The 16,180-nt window shown below is 35.9% G+C and overlaps 1 protein-coding gene across 1 annotated transcript in view; it reads right to left on the reverse strand.

The window, feature by feature from the left end:
• Positions 1-1,711: 1,711 nt before the first annotated feature.
• PAWR (pro-apoptotic WT1 regulator) overlaps positions 1,712-16,180 on the reverse strand; it is a 36,120-nt gene continuing 21,651 nt past the window's right edge. The window contains exons 3-5 of the mRNA XM_017733288.1: positions 10,168-10,315; positions 8,700-8,804; positions 1,712-4,300 (exon numbers count right to left, since the gene is read on the reverse strand). Coding sequence (XP_017588777.1) covers positions 4,214-4,300; positions 8,700-8,804; positions 10,168-10,315 — 340 coding nt within the window. The 3' untranslated portion in view covers positions 1,712-4,213. The remainder of the gene's footprint in view (positions 4,301-8,699; positions 8,805-10,167; positions 10,316-16,180) is intronic.

The following is a 16,180-nucleotide window of genomic DNA, read 5'->3' on the forward strand; positions in this document are numbered from 1 at the left end:
CTTTCACTTCGAGAAAAGGCCTCGTGGCCTTGATGTTGCACATAAGAAAATGAAACATTCTCTTTTTGTGTGGTATAAAAGATGTCACCCATTTCCTAAACAATTATTAAAACATGCCAATTGCTTAATATTACATCAAATGTCTTCAGTGAATCCAAAAATTGAAGGTCAATTTTGTTTAAACAGAAATCTTTCCTGAGATACCAGCAGGAGAGACTATGGCTATTTGGTCTGAATAAGGCCTTCCTGCTCAAGGAATGCCAAGTGAAACATATGCATCAATTTCCATACCTGAAAGGCTGTCAGCTGCTAAAAAGGAAGCACTCAACTGCAAACCTGTACATTTAGGTGGAAATCCACTAGACCTCCACAGAGAATTGGGCTATTTTGGGACACATTAGACAGATGTGTATCCTGTTGTTGGCTCCTGTCCAAATCGTTTCCATACACCACCATTACTCTTACATGTGATATTCCCACAAGGTTTCACTTTTAGTAGTTGGAGACTAACAGAACTTTTTACAGTACAACTAGAGCATTAGATTGGCTTAATATCCTTATCAATATTCAATTCCTCTCAAAACCTTGGCAAGCTCTTAAGTGTCCCAAACCAACTTTCAGCAGCAGTACATTCCTCAGTGTAGGAACCCGGAGCTGTATGAGAAAAATTTTTCATATAAATATTTGAGGCCTGTTTAAAGAAAGGAGAAAATCCAGCGAACAGGTTTATGGACATTGTTACACTTCACAGATACCACTTAAATTTCTGTAACAAGGGAAAGAAGATTATATCAAAAGATAAGAAGAGTCAAGTTATGAGACAAAAATGAGAATATCCACATGAAAGCATACCAAGTGCTAAGATCAGGAAACTACTGTATGGCAATCCAGTGACTAAAGGAGGAGCACAGAACAGGCACTTGTGTACTTGGAGTTAAAATTTCCCACCAAGACTGAGGAACCTAAAATGCCAAAGGCAAAACCTGAGGAAAGACATAATTTTGTATTTTAAAACAAATCTAAAAGCCACCACGATTTCATAAAGGAAGTCATCCTTAACCAAATTCACCTAACATTTTAAATTTACTAAGTGCAAATGCTCTTAATGGATAATGTCTTATCCATAAAGTAATCATGGTGTTGAATGCATGGTTACTTGTGGTATTTATGTTTACATTCTTTTAAAACAACAACATTACAAACTTTATGATAAACTGTGATATAGTTATTATCTCTCTGGTATTAACTGATTATCCACTTGTTCTCTTTATGTGTAGTCTGCAGCAACAAGTGAAAAGGAGATTGCCTTTAACAAATCTGCTTGTGTGGGAGAAGAGAACATGTACTTATATAGAACCTGCAGAAGATAAATGAAGTTAAATCAATTCACTTTCTGTAGAAACAGCACTGTAACGTCCTTCCTTTTCCTGGGAAGGGTTATACTTCTACCTTGAAGTAGGAGCAAGGATCATTTCTATCGAACTGATGGAAGGATACTCACTACATACCTGAAGCAAAAAATAAGTATAGTGTACATTTGCAGACTTCTCTCTTGTGTGTCTGCATATACATACACACTTGACAATTCCAATGTGAATGCAAAACTAATTTTAGCATTCAGGTTGGGAACTTCACAATATGGGGGACAAATCCAGTTAGAATTTTAGACAGACAGTATTAATTCTCCTTTAAAAGGCAGTAAGTACTCAACCTGGATTAAAAAGCATTTTGTTTTATTTGAACAAAGGCAAACAATCTTTATTATTAAACATGTATCATTTACCTGCAGTAGAAGAATCTCAAATCATTTTTTAATCCGATAACAAGTATCACCACAACTAGTCAATGCTCAAAACTAAAATGGATATTCAGTTACTCATAGGTTAACGATGTTTAAATTATTTAAATACATAAAACGGATGTTTTTTGCAAATTACTCTGCATTATGATTATGAGACTGTTTTCAGAGGAAAACTCAACTACCACAAGTTTTCCAGAGCAGAAAAACCACAACCCGAACAAGAACAGTTACATTAGAAATCCAGAAATTCTGCCAAATACTTCTGTCAGTTTTATGTACAAGTTAAAAAAAAAAATTCTAATTCTGGCATTACTGCTGCCAAGAAGAGGTAATATGAAGACAAGTAACTCCTGTTTACGTTCTTTGTTGCTATTTTTCTTTGGCTTAAAATGTACATGAAACACATTTTATGAAACATCTCACTTGCAACTTCATATTGATATCTGTGTGTACTGCAGTAAGTCCTTAACAATGCTTCAATATGTTTGACATCCCACGCAGTACATGGGTATGTTTATTTCCTACCTCGTACACAGAGAAGGAAATCAGATTTCTTCCAGAGAAAGCTTCATATTTATTCAAAAGGCATACATTTCAACTGACTTTATTATTACTTTGAATGTTTAATTTCATGAAACTTATAATTAAGGGACTTCTTACTGTTTCAGTAATATTACAAGCAATACTCATTGGTGTATATTGTAGTTCAAAGGGCTTATACAAACCCCCTGTACCATTTAACCCCCTAAGTAAAGGTTTTAAACGGTGTTCCATGGGATCTCATCCACTGTGAAGGAAAACAATGAGGCATCCTGGACTATAAGTGTCTTGAAAAACACTTTAAAGCTTTGAAAAGTTCTTCCTCATCAGAATGCATAAATGCCAAATAACCTATTCTATATCCAACACAATCCCAAGTGTAACAATAATAGCTGGATTTTAAACTTAACAAACACTGTCATTAAATACACATTATGAAAACAATTGGCAAATCTGAAAAGGTAGTTGTTATATATACTTCATATAAATATATATTAATATAACAACTGTTATATTGTTATATTAAAGTTGCTTTTAAGTTTTAAGGTAACAAGAAGTGTATGTATGTAACTTTCTGACACCAAACTTCAAAATTGTCAAGAAAAAGCCTGGACTCTTTGAAATGTTTTAATTTCTAGTGTCTTTCCTCAAAGGACATGTACATTTAATCTGATCAAGAATGAAAAATGGGCTGTATTAAGATGAAATAAAGTACAAATGATTTTCAGTCTAAATGTTAACTGAGGTCTGTGGTTAAAATCTAAGGAAAATTTTGTCAGCTATCATGTTATAGAAGAATCGGTACACAATCATAACTGGATCATAACATCTAATCAGGCACTTTTTAAACAACTTGTTAGTTTAAAATCAAGAATAAAAAGGGGGTTTTTATCTATTTGATGTTTCAAAAAGGCATAAATCACTAGTATGCCCCTCTACTTCGTTATGTACAAAAAATTTTCACTCAGCTTAAAAAAACCAAAAAACTCGTATGGGTTATGATCACTACAAATTTTAGGATGACAACAGAAAGTGTCTCTACTAAAATGAAAGCTCCAGGCTTTGTCTGAATTCTCAACACAGCAAACTAACTGTCTGATTGCAAACTTGAATTTCATTGCAAAAGCAAAGGCTGTAAAATAAACTGCAGTGCACAACTTCAATATGATTCTAAGAACTTATTAATGCTGATGCCAGAGGTGATTTATTTGGCTTTGTGGTGTTTTGCACTTGTTTGTTTTGTTGTTTTTTAGTAAAACCTTCCCCTTCTGACAGAATACTGTTAAACACAGAAAAAAAATTGCTACTCTCTACTATTGTCAATCTTTCAGACACAGTAAAAAAACTCAACATGTAAGAGTTCTAGAGCAAATAATCAATCTGCAAAATGTTATACATCAGTAATAAGGCATCCACTTTACAGCTGTTTGAACAAAAAAGGAAGCACTTCCCAAAATACATATTTTGAATCTGTGTAAACAAAGCTTATATGTATTGCTTCCATACATTTCAAAAATATACACCCACATGGACTGAAAGTGATCTTGGTGCTAATCATTTTAGATTACTGTAATTTATGCAGTTGTAATCTGAAGATATAAAATCCAAATATTTTTGAACTTAATATTCTGAAATATGTCAAAAATTTTAATTATGCTTATGTGAAAAGCAAGCTAAAAATATACCCCAAATTTTATGCCATTTCATTGAACGAAGGAGAAAGTACTATGAAAATAAACATTCATCTGGTTTCCTAACAATAAATACAAAGACAGTTATTATAACATACTGCAACACAGGAAATATTACTATATTGACCTTAATGTTCAATCAGTAGTTTTTAAAATCTTTCCTCGTTGACACCTGGATCTTCTACCTTGTCAGCTGTCCAACAACTTTTAAGAGGGTTTTATTTTCTTGCTTCAATTGTTCATTTTCATCTTCTATATCATCTAGATCCTGTACAAGAAAAAAGAAAAATAAACACTTCTCAGGACGGATAGGGAAGAATTAGTGTCACAGTAGATACCCTTAAAACTGTTAAACCAGCCTGTTTCCAAGTGTTACTGTAATTACAAAACATTAATATTATATTCTCAAGCACCTTTAAATAGAAACATGTTCAAATCAAAGCTACATCAGGAATTAATGCATAAAGAAACCAAAATAGAATGGGGGGTGATTATTCTTCTGGCATATACAAAGAGTGTATTAATCAGCTACTGCTCCTGCTCCCCTGATTGCTTGTCTTCAACTATGGCACTCACACATACAGACCACTGGTTATAACTGCAAGAAGACCTCCTTTGTGCATTAAGCATCAAAATTTTCAGAAAAATATATGCCTGTCCACTTTTTTCTGTTTTGCGTGGAAAAAAAATAAAATTGGATTTTGTACCTTCTGTCTAAACTGCTACTGAAAGAACAGACAGCACACACACAGTAGTAATGGGTGCTCAAAACAGATTGCTTTCACCCCAAATGTTTTTGTCTTTTCCACTAATTACCATTTTTGTCCAGTTCCCATTTCACTTCTTCACTCCTACCAAGTTTTTTCAAGCCTTTAAAGTGAAAACCAGTGATAATGGCTGCTTAATACAAACATTACTTCATTAAAAATTATTTTACTGTACAAAAATCACATGCAAGAAACAATGTGAAATAAAAAAGAATGAAGAAACAGAAGGGTGATGTCAAGGACAGGATTTTAAGGAGAAAAATGAAAGGTGGGCAAAGGAAAACAAACCGGAATTCTCACCAGAAAGCCTATGTGTCTTTTGAATCAAGTCTGCAAAACTGTCCTGTTGCCTTAAGTAGTAAAGAGAAGATTTTTCTCTCTCTTGGCCCTTTCAGTTGTTAAGCAGTGTTTGACATACAAAGCTCAGTTTCTTATTTCTTTTTTAGTGAGGTCATTCCAGAAATGCACAATAGAGATCACATATTCAATTGGTATAATGATTTTTAAAAGCCTCTTCAGTTTGCCAAGCTAAAATCCATACCACAATACCTTTGCAATTTTTTTATTATTTTCTAGTGTGGAATCAAGAAATCACTAGCAGAAATTCCTCTTTGCCTCACAGAAGTAATGGCTGTGTCACAGTATGAATCACTTCCAGGAAAAGCATTTGACCACTCCAACATAACGGATAGAAGTGACTTAAACATCTAAACAGATAAAGTTTTGATGGATAGATACTATAAATACAATTTACTATAAACAAAGACACTTTATATTCTCTTTTGTGCAATTCAGATCAATAATCAGATGGAAAGGACAACATATTTTCAAGAAAATAGGGGTTTTTTTAGTTTGGTATACATAAAACTTTAAATAATGTTCAAACTTGTTGACCTAACCAACGGATGCCTCAATTAAAGCTTACCTAAAAACCTCCTGTTTAAAATTCTAGTATAATTGACTCAAAATCAAATATTAAAAGTTTGTGAAATGTTTATGCTGCAGAAGTAACATTCCAAAAATTACTACATGTAAGAGTTTCTTCAATATAAGCCAGGAAAAATAACTGCTGCAGTTTAAATATCTACAGAAACAATGGGCTGAGAGATGGAGGGGATTTTGCTATTCTGAAATTTAGCATTTCTTATTCAAAATTACAACACTAATTTATGCTTATTAGCAAAAAACCATGCAATAGCAGGAAAGCTTGAACTTCACATGCCAAAGGAACTGATAACTACACAATTGACACTAACTGGACTGTAAATCCTCACTGACAGACTCTCTCCAAACACACTTTTAACTACGACGACATCTTAGTGAGGTCAGAGATGACTAAGTGTAAACTAGTTGACAGTTGAACTTTGCCTACAAAGTATTTAAATATTTTGAGATGCCTTTCCCTTCAGATATTTAAGATTTTTAAAAAGCAATTGCCCCTTTCTTACAAACAACATCGCAGACATACTTTTAGTGTCTAATATACTGGAATGAGAGAATGCCATTTTTTGCAGAAAGCCTTTTCTGTTCCTCAATATAAATGCAGCTCATATTCTTTAAGTATCTCTGTGACGTACTGACTGTCACGTTAAATAAATATACTTACCTAAAATCAGAAAAATTCTACCAAGAAATTTTCATGATTCTTGGAAAAAGTTTTTCAAATGCAACACAAGGTCTTTCCCAATCAGGGATGCATCCATGGTTACAAACTGACTGAAACTTCTAGAAAGAGCATTTCTTTAAATATGGATGGGGCAGTCAGAAAGATATGCAAAAAAATGGCTTTTTAAGAAGTTATCTAGGGTCTTTGATGTGACATTCTTTCCATACCTGTGCATCTTAACATCCAATAACTGTGTATTTTGATGAACAGAAAAGCTGGAGAATGAATGAATGTGTAGATGCTCAAATTTAGAGACCCCTATTTAGGCTGCCTACCAGCAAAATTTTTTAGGAAGACCTCTGCATAGACTCACTAAATGAAGTTTAGTCCTCAGGACATCCTTTTATCTGAACAGAAGGCTGAAGATCACAACTGTTCTTCCATGAAAAGCATCCAATCCTGGTGCTAGGCCTACAGAGGGACACTCCATGAAGAACAGATGGATGTCCAAGTGCTGGCTCTCATGTTCTCGGTTATGATAATAAACCTGAAGCAAATATAACTGCCCTAATAATTTCCCTAACCTTCAAGCATGAGATTGATGTGGTATTTCTGCAGCTTAATTTTTTAAACATTTTCTCTTTCTAAATCCACATGGATAGCCAATATAGAAGCAATCATAAATCCAAGAGTTAATAAACAGGAAAGTAAAACTGTATTTTAACAGTTAACTTGAGACATGATTTCAGGGAGACAAATAATTATGCCGCTCATAAAATCAAAAGGCAGCTATTTCATCATTAAGAAAAGCCCAAGAGACACAGACATAACTTGCACTCTATTGAGCAAACAGACAACATTAAAGCTATGAAGAATGCTGACCTGATGGAGAAAAAAAAAAAAAATCCATTCTCTTCTGCTTTTAAAAGCATCTACCTATAAGATGGATTTGTAGATCTCATGGAAAGTTACAGTTTTAGTCACTGTGTAACAAAGTTGTTTTTGAAAGGACCAGTTTAATGTTTTCTTCCAACAAGCAGAAACTGCCCTTGTAGTTAACATAGGCAAGGTACAGACAGTGCCTAACTTTACAATAGATTTTCAAAGACAGTTTCTAGTTAGACACCTGACGGATTTCATTTAGCATATCATACTTCAAATATAGCCAAAAAATAACACTGCTTCTGGAACAGCAAACCTCTCAAAAAGTCATGGTCCTAAACCACAAGATTTCAGTGGTTTAGGTTCTTTTGATTTGTTCTTTCCAACCTTTGAATCAGGAAGTCAGACGTGACCAACAGTATTAAATAGCTTTGCCATCCACTACACAGAAGGAACAAACACCTGCTTCAACTGTAGAAAGGTCATCAGCTTAGATGTGACAGATTCTTTGCAGAATGAAAGAACTGCATGAAGACCAATACCTCAATTAAAATAGAAATCTCTCTAAAACAGACAATGCTTCATTTATCCTACAGATTAACTTAAAACTTTCTTCCTATAAAAAACAAAATACGTATTTCAGAATAATCTCATGTCCTTTAATTTTCTAGGTTAGTTTGCAAATTTGTGAATGCTGTCCTCCTTTACTATAGATGAGGAGCTGCAACATCTAAGTTTGACGCGCTTCATGCAGTTATTGCCTCCCTTCACTGATGGATTGACCAAAGCCAATATCTGCACTGGACTAGAAGAGACCCATGTATCTCTAGTACATCCAGACTCCACACCTCAGCCAGGAAGTGCAGGATGAGGTCAATAATACACTCTATGAAAGAATTCCTGATTGCCGTTAAAACTGGTGGAACTTTTTTCTATCAACTTTAAAACTTCTCATCCTGTCCCATTTCCAAGCATGTCTCACTCTCCTACTCCTCTTCTCCTGCTTTCACACCTTGCTTGGTGATGTTACCTCTTTGTCTCCTGCCCTCTGTCCTGCTCTGCGTTTACTTGGGATCAACAATAAAGAGTATGAGAATATCTGTCAGCACATAAAGAGCTTTTGCTTTTATTTTGCTCTATGAACACTCAGAGCAACAAGGAACTGAGGTACTCTAATAAGACTGGACTTAGGGAAGTCAATTATGACAAATATTGTCATTGTAAAAATTCGCCTTAGAAAGAAAATATAACTTATTGACATTCCTCTTGAAAAGCTACACAAATACAAAAAAGCCCTCAATTAATTCTCTTCTGACCTTGCCCAATGGATATGGGTGCCTGAAGAATACAACAGAGAATGCAGAGACTTTTATCCCCTCTTTAGAGGGCCATGTAAGAAAGTATTTCCTTACTCTGTTTAATAAATCAATTTCTTCTTTCAGCTTTCCAATTAGTTCCTCTTTGTCCTGCGCCATCTTCATTAATCTTGCATTTTCCTGTCTTTCTTTTGCAAGTTCCTATAACCAGAATACAGAATGAAGTTGGAAATGTAAATTTTTGTTTTAAGAGACAGTTTTAAGTTAATACCATCTAAAACAAAGAAGAACACACACCTATAATTCCTTTTCTACAGCAAGTCAAACCCACATCTTCAAGTCCTTTTACATTTCAAGAAGCTAAAGAATCATATCTAAGATAATATTTTACCAACAGCAAATATTTTTGATATTTGACTCATGTGTTTTAATTAATATTTAATTTAAGCATGAATACAGAATTGGACAGGGGCCCAAACCAGAAGAAGTGAATGTAAAGTATCAGCTTTCAAATTTCTTATATTGGAAGGGTTAGTCTTTGTTGTTGGTTGGGTTTTCCTTTGTTGTTTTGGTATTTTTATAATACCATTAACAAGAAATGAAGACTCAGTTTTAAATCTGTGGGCCCAAACGTGAGAAAAAATGAAACTGTTCATTAGGAATTCAGTAAGTCAAGATTCAGGATATTGAAAAAAGGACCTTAAATCTTCTACTGTTTTTTGTTACTGGCAATTAAGCATTTCAGAAAGAAGCTGATTTAGAAGAGAGGATTATGGTGTATTTTACTCAAATGAAGGCTCCTCAAGTCTTTAAAAAAAAAAAAATAGTAATTGCTACAAAATAGATGTTATTTTCACCCTTTCCAAAAGAAGACCCATTCAAATTGTGTTTACTTAGTAACTTTCACCTATACAATTCAAGAATATTTGGCAAGTTACCCATAAAAAATCCACTTCAGAGGAAGACAGAGAAACCAGTAATAGATTACAGAGATGACATTATTTAGCAATATATTGGCTTAGGTGAAAAGCTCAGCTTAACATTATTGCATTTTCCCAAAATGGTTTGTATGAAGTCAATGCGAAACAATGAAAACTTGTTTTAAATATGTATTTTAAATGTTTACAACTTTAACAAACAACTGGATAGCAATTAAATTTTATATTTCAGTATACTAAAAAAATCCACACCAACAAGTAGATCAGAAAACAGCTTGTAACCTTCTGAACAGCCAGTGAGCCTCTTCTTCCCCCAAGGTATTTGTCTATGTTGGTGTGTCACAAGGTACATAACAGAAGCATGCAGAGCACTGCTGGCTCTCTAAGTGTATTATCTTTACCTTAACTATTTCTCACTTACATACCAAATGAAAACTAAACATCTGTGATTTGAAAGTTCACATTCTTCTCATTCAGTCTGATTCTTTATACATTTTGTAGACATAACTATCTGTACTTCAAACATTTAGCATCATTTCTATGTATTTTACTTGTAAATTTCCCCATGGAGTTTCAAAAGTACTTTATTTCAGATATATGTCATGGAAAGGTTAGTTAGTACTTACCCTTTCAAGTTCCTCAATCCTCTTTTCCAAAATGTTACTTGGTAGAGAACTGCCAGAAGAATTTGCATCCCTGCTGTATCTGCTGTAAGTTGTCCTCTCTGTTCGGGAATATCTGTTTGGAGCATCGTCTTCTGGTGCATTAGCTGTACTGTGAAAGGCAAAGAGCAAAGCAGACACCTATTTACACATTTAACAACACGGAAATTAGAGCAGTCACAGAAGTGCTCTCCAAAGCAGTCAATAGGTCAGTCTAATAAACTGAAGAGAACATATTTCACAGCTCTTGTGTGGCTGAGAACTCACTAAATTCACTGCCTCAGGGATTCAAATACTTGAATAATGCAGCTTTCATCACATAGGTAATACACTATAAACACAAACTTACCCTATTTTTCAAGTTTTATGAACATTAAAAACCAAGCTAAATAACTTTAATTCAAGAACCGAAGTGCCACTACAAAGTTTAAACCAAGCACCTTTTTAAGTAGATGAAAACATAGAATGAAAAACAAGTACATGTCCAAAACTTAAGAAGAATACTGACTGACTTTTCAGGATCTATGGATTTGGCCTGTAAGGGACTGGAATGCAAACCAAAGTGAGAAAGTGATGTGACCCAACAAACTAATTTTATGCCATCTCCAGATATTTTACCTCAAAACTTTGATACAGAGGAGTTTGTCACACCTCTGTTGGTAGACACTCCTTAAGTGGTCCTATGGGGTTTTTTGGTTTAGATTATGTCTCTATTAAAAATCCCTGTCATGGAATCAACAGATAAGCACTGCAAGTGCACATAAGTTAGTTATTAAAAAAGCATGTGGGTTCTCCATTACTACTGCTGTGTACAAAAACAGTGCTAATGTAAAAATACGTATGACAAGTCAACCATTTTCTAACAGTGTCCTTCCCACAGCCATTTTCTTCCTAACAGTAATGTTACTTACCTTCAGTGATGATTCCAATGAATAACTAAGAACAACAGAACAGAGTGCCCTTGGAGCAGGCAAAGAGACACTGATTTTCCCTCTCCAGTTCAACAGAATTACACTTCTTAGACAGAAGATATACAGACAAACTGCCAAGACCAAAAAAAAAAAAGAATAACAGAGATAGTCAAAAGCCACCTGGAGATGGTCCTCAGCAACCAGCTCTAGGTGGCCCTGCTTAGGATGGGACTGGACAAGATTTTCCCCAGAGGTCCCTTCCAACGTCAACCAGCCTGTGATTCTGCAAAATCACACAGCTGAAGTATGTATACACTGGTTTTCTAGACCACTTAGGAAAAGAACGAAAAGCACTATGAGCATCCCTACAACATTTCCTTTAAAACACAGAAGAGTGTATGATTAATGTGTTCATTTAACAATTTTGCATTTCATAACTCTAGAAAACCCCTGCTGACAACGTGCAGATTTAGATGGATACACTGCAAATCAAAAGCAGGAGTATCTGGCAAAGGGGTTATCTTTTCGTGGATATAAATATTCTTCTGCTCCAGTATGTGTGAAGTTTCCAAGACACACTGACACAATTGTAAGGAATTTTGTAGCTTAATGTTATTACCATATTTAGCACTGTTTATTCTTCATCCAGAAGATTTTTTAAAAAACATTTCTAGGACCGGATATGCGTGTTGCAACACAACATAAGAGAAATATTTTAACTTAACTCTATAAATTCTAGATTATTTAGCTTTCTGAAAGACATGTAGTTTCATGCTGCTGATGTCTCAAGGAGAAACCACACAAAAAATAGTCTCAGTTTTTCATCACTCAAAAATGAACACTTTTGCCAACATACTGGAGTATTTCAACTCAGCTCCAGTGAGTGATATTGGCAGAAGCTCCTACACAAAGATTAGACAGAAGAATACCTAGACAGGAAGGGTTTCATTAACAGGAATGTGGCAGATAAAAAGTTCATTATTTTGGTTGTTATAACCAATGGCTAGTACACAGCAATGGCAAAAAATGTACTATCCAAGACATAACAGACACATCTTTCACAAAGAATGCATCTGAAGACTTAAGTTCCAATGTCATTTTATGAGCATTAAATGAGAAAGAAGAACTTAAGTCTTCAGATGCAATGTCATTTTATGAGCATTAAATGAGAAAGAATCACAGAATCATAGAATATGCTGAGTTGGAAGGGACTAGCTGGATCATTGAGTCTAACTGCTGGCCCTGGACACCCCAAGGCTCACACCATGTGCCTGAGAGCATTGTTAAAATACTTCTTGAACTCTGTCAGGCTTGGTGCTGTGACCACTACCTTGGGAAACCTACTCCCATGCCCAACCACCCTCTGGCTGGAAAACCTCTTCTTGATATCCAACCTAAACCTCTCCTGACTCAGCTTTATGCCCTTCCATTGAGTCCTGTCATGGGTCACAAGTGTCAAGATATCTGTACCTGCCCCTCCTCTTCCCCTCACAAGGAAGTTATAACTGCAATGAGGTCTCCCCTCGGTCTCCTCTTCTCCAGGCTGAACAGACCAAGTGCCCTCAGCCCTTCCTCATATGGCTTCCCTTCCATACCCTTCACCATCCTTGTTGCTTCTCTTCTGGATGGTCTCTAATAGCTTCATGTCATTTTTATATTGTGGCACCCAAAACTGCCCCCAGCACCCAAGGTGAGGCTGTCCCAGTGCAGAGCAGAGCGGGACAATCCCCTCCCTTGCCTGGCTGGTGATGCTGTGCCTGATGCCCCCCAGGACCCTTCCTGGCTGCCAGGGCGCAATGATGACCAGAAAAACAGTATCACTGAACTTGGTGTCTACTAAGAGGAAATATCTATGAACCACCCTCAAAGAAGATACTGTCTATGAAAGTATACCTCTAGATTATTTTTATATAAAAAATAGACAAATATATTTATATTTTAAAAGGGTTTTTTTCTAGCTGTACTTAAACAAAAAACATATAGCAAAATCAGTTTCACTACTCTTACAGAGAAACAGAAATTTTGGTTTGGAACGATGCTCCTAGTTATTTCCTTTACAGTAAAATCAGTTATTCACACAGATATGGTTTAAAAGCATTATTACAGCAAGGTAGAATACCTCTTGCGCCTTCTAGTGCTTCTTTGATTCTTTCAATGTCTTTCTAAAGCACTGTCTAAATTGCCATTTCACCCTGTCAAAACTGTATTTCAACTACAACAGGTTTCTTTTTATGCCAGAATCTTATAACCATACCTGATTTGGAAACTCCTAGTTATTTATGTCACTGCAATCCAGTCAGTTGCTATTAGCTTCTTTAGAAGAAGCAAAGGACAATTATTTCTAAATAGGGCACCTTGGCCTTCACTTCAGACTGCTTAAGCCAAATTTGTGGCTTTCAGAGTTGAACTACGGAAAGGCAGTCTTGTCTTCTCTACAGTGCACTTCCCTAGCCCCCTCCACTTTTCCTGCCTCTGGCCTTCAGGTGAATGGGAAACTACTCAAGGAACTGATGCAGCAATCGAGCAGCCAAGCAAAAGCGAGCCATCAACTTCCAGTCACAGTGGCTCCCTGAAGCAGTGCCCTGCTTGGCTGCATGAGCACTGGCCCAAGGGGCAGTGAGGAACTCCAGCCAGCTCAACTTAGACCATCAAAACCTTCTGCAGAAATAAACCCTAGGTGTTTATGCCTTCTCATAACATCAGCGGTGACTCAAAAAGGGCTACAAAAGTCAAGAAAAACATCTTGAGTGACCTCTGTCTAAAAAAAAAATGCTCTTTTCTGCAATGTAGTGGTCCTAAGATAACAAGCTAGATGAGACAATGCTTCCAAAGCCAGCCCTCAGTGCAAAACTCCTAAATGCAGGCAAGCAGGCAAGTTTGGGCATAGCATTATGAAACAGTATTTTGCGGCTCTGTTTTTCTTTAATTAGTGAGATCAAGGTTAGTATGATGGAAAGTAAACTGTTATAGTTTAAGTTTTATAATTATCTAAAAACCCTGAGCAAGGTAATTTCAGCAGCGTTCAAACATTTCCCTCACAGCCCCTCCAGTGAGTGCTCTGAAGCACCTTATTCCTCTTTTTTTATGGTCTCTACTTTCCCATTTATTTTTCAGCTCTTACATGAATGATAAACTGGAGTATGATGTAGTCTTTTACAATTAGTGCTAAATGGTCTCTATCTCTACGGTTCCATGCTAATGTGCTGTACTATCCTGAAAGAGGGGGCAAAAATCCTCTCTGACATTTCGACTGGAAGCCCCAAAACCATACCATATTGTATTAATTTCCACTAGTAAACAAACTTTTAAGGGGAACACACTTCTGAACCATGAAGAGATTTTAATCTAGCTCCTTCTGTAAACTGATCCAGTTGATCTCTCTGATTCAAGAACCATGAAAAAATCTTTAAATCCCAATCTACAAGGTTTGCTTTACAATTTTTTTAAAAGAAACTGAATTGGTTCAAAAACTAGTAGACAGTCTTTAAAGTAAGCTGATAAAACAAACTTTCTGTGTTTATAAAAATATTTCTATGTCAGCATACACACCTTGCTTTACAGTTACTTGCAAACAAGCCTTTCAGTTCACAGAACACAAGAAAAACCTAATTCACATTTACATGTAGATTAGACTCAAATATTTCAATAAAGGAATGCACTTTGTTCTTCTCATGTTTAAGAAATCATTGGTAACACCAACTATGCTGATACCATCAAACCTAAATTGGAAAACCATTCTTACTAATGGCAGCGTGCTTGGTACTTAAAAATAACTACTCACAAAGCAGTGAAAAATGCCAAAAAATGGCATACCCAGTTTCATAACAGTAGTTTGAAATGGCCAAGATGAGCCATATCACATTAGGAAAACCTGAGTGGAAAATGGAAGAATAGGAAGTTGATATGGGCTATTACAACTTAAGTATACCTACACATTTAAAACACATGAAGCTCACAGTTAGGACACATGATTGACCCCAGCTCCCAGATACTCTCCTGCCTGTCCTGCGGCCTTCATGTCAGCATGACCTTGCAGATTCTGGTCATGCTTTTAATAGATCTCACAGTACCACTCCAGATCACAACAAAGCCATCACTTTCTTTTGAAAATATTTTATGCACTTAATCATGCAACTACAAAGGAACCCCTTCACAAACTTTTGGGGGGGGTGAAAATTTCTGAAGTAAATTCAGAAGACAGACTACACTTATAGACCAAGATCCTCATCACAAACTTTTATTTACTCTACAGCACGAAGAGACAGGCTCAGTTTGTCCAAGTCACTAAGCACACAGAAACACACAGCAGCCAGCAGAGTTCATTTGTAAACATGTTTTCCAGTCAATGGACACTCAGGGAAACAGGTTTCCCAGCAATGTCATATAAATGTTTAGTCACAGATTGTTGCATCCATATAAGGGAAAGTAGCCAGTGTAATTCATAGTGTAAAATCTGTAGAATTGCTTGAGTCCTGGAACACACCAAGAAAACAGTGATTCTGTAAGAACAGATCTTCTCTGCTCTGAAGTCTCTCTTCTCTTGTCAGGAACAGGAGGCTGGGTGTCTCAGTGTAGAGACGAAATCACAGAATTGTTGAAGTTGTAAAAGAATCTCTAAGATCATCAAGTCCAAACATAAAATATGAAAACGGTTACATGGAAAGGGAAAGAAAAGGTACTGGAAGTCCACAATGGTATCAGTAATCCAGGACGAAATGTCAGAAAAGGACAGATAATGGAGACAAAACAGGAAGGGAAAAAAACACCAAAACCAACCAACCAAAAAAAAAAAAACCACAAGAAATCAGAACAATAACAAAGAGAAGACTAGGACCTCAATGATTAAACATAAGTATGTAAGAGAAAGGGGGAGAGAAAGGAAAGGGTGCCTAACTGGGCTAGGAAATGGAAACCAGTGAAGTGAAGAAAAATGCTGAGATGAGGAAGATCCCATGTTTGATGAGGAATAACTGGGGAAGAGCGAGAAGACAGAAGAAGCAGAAGTAGTAAAGATGGAAGAAAGCAACCTGAATATTTCTGGCAAAAAATGCAAACTTTCAAAGGGA

Source organism: Corvus brachyrhynchos, unplaced genomic scaffold, assembly GCF_000691975.1.
Source record: "Corvus brachyrhynchos isolate BGI_N302 unplaced genomic scaffold, ASM69197v1 scaffold32, whole genome shotgun sequence".
NCBI lineage: Eukaryota > Metazoa > Chordata > Aves > Passeriformes > Corvidae > Corvus > Corvus brachyrhynchos.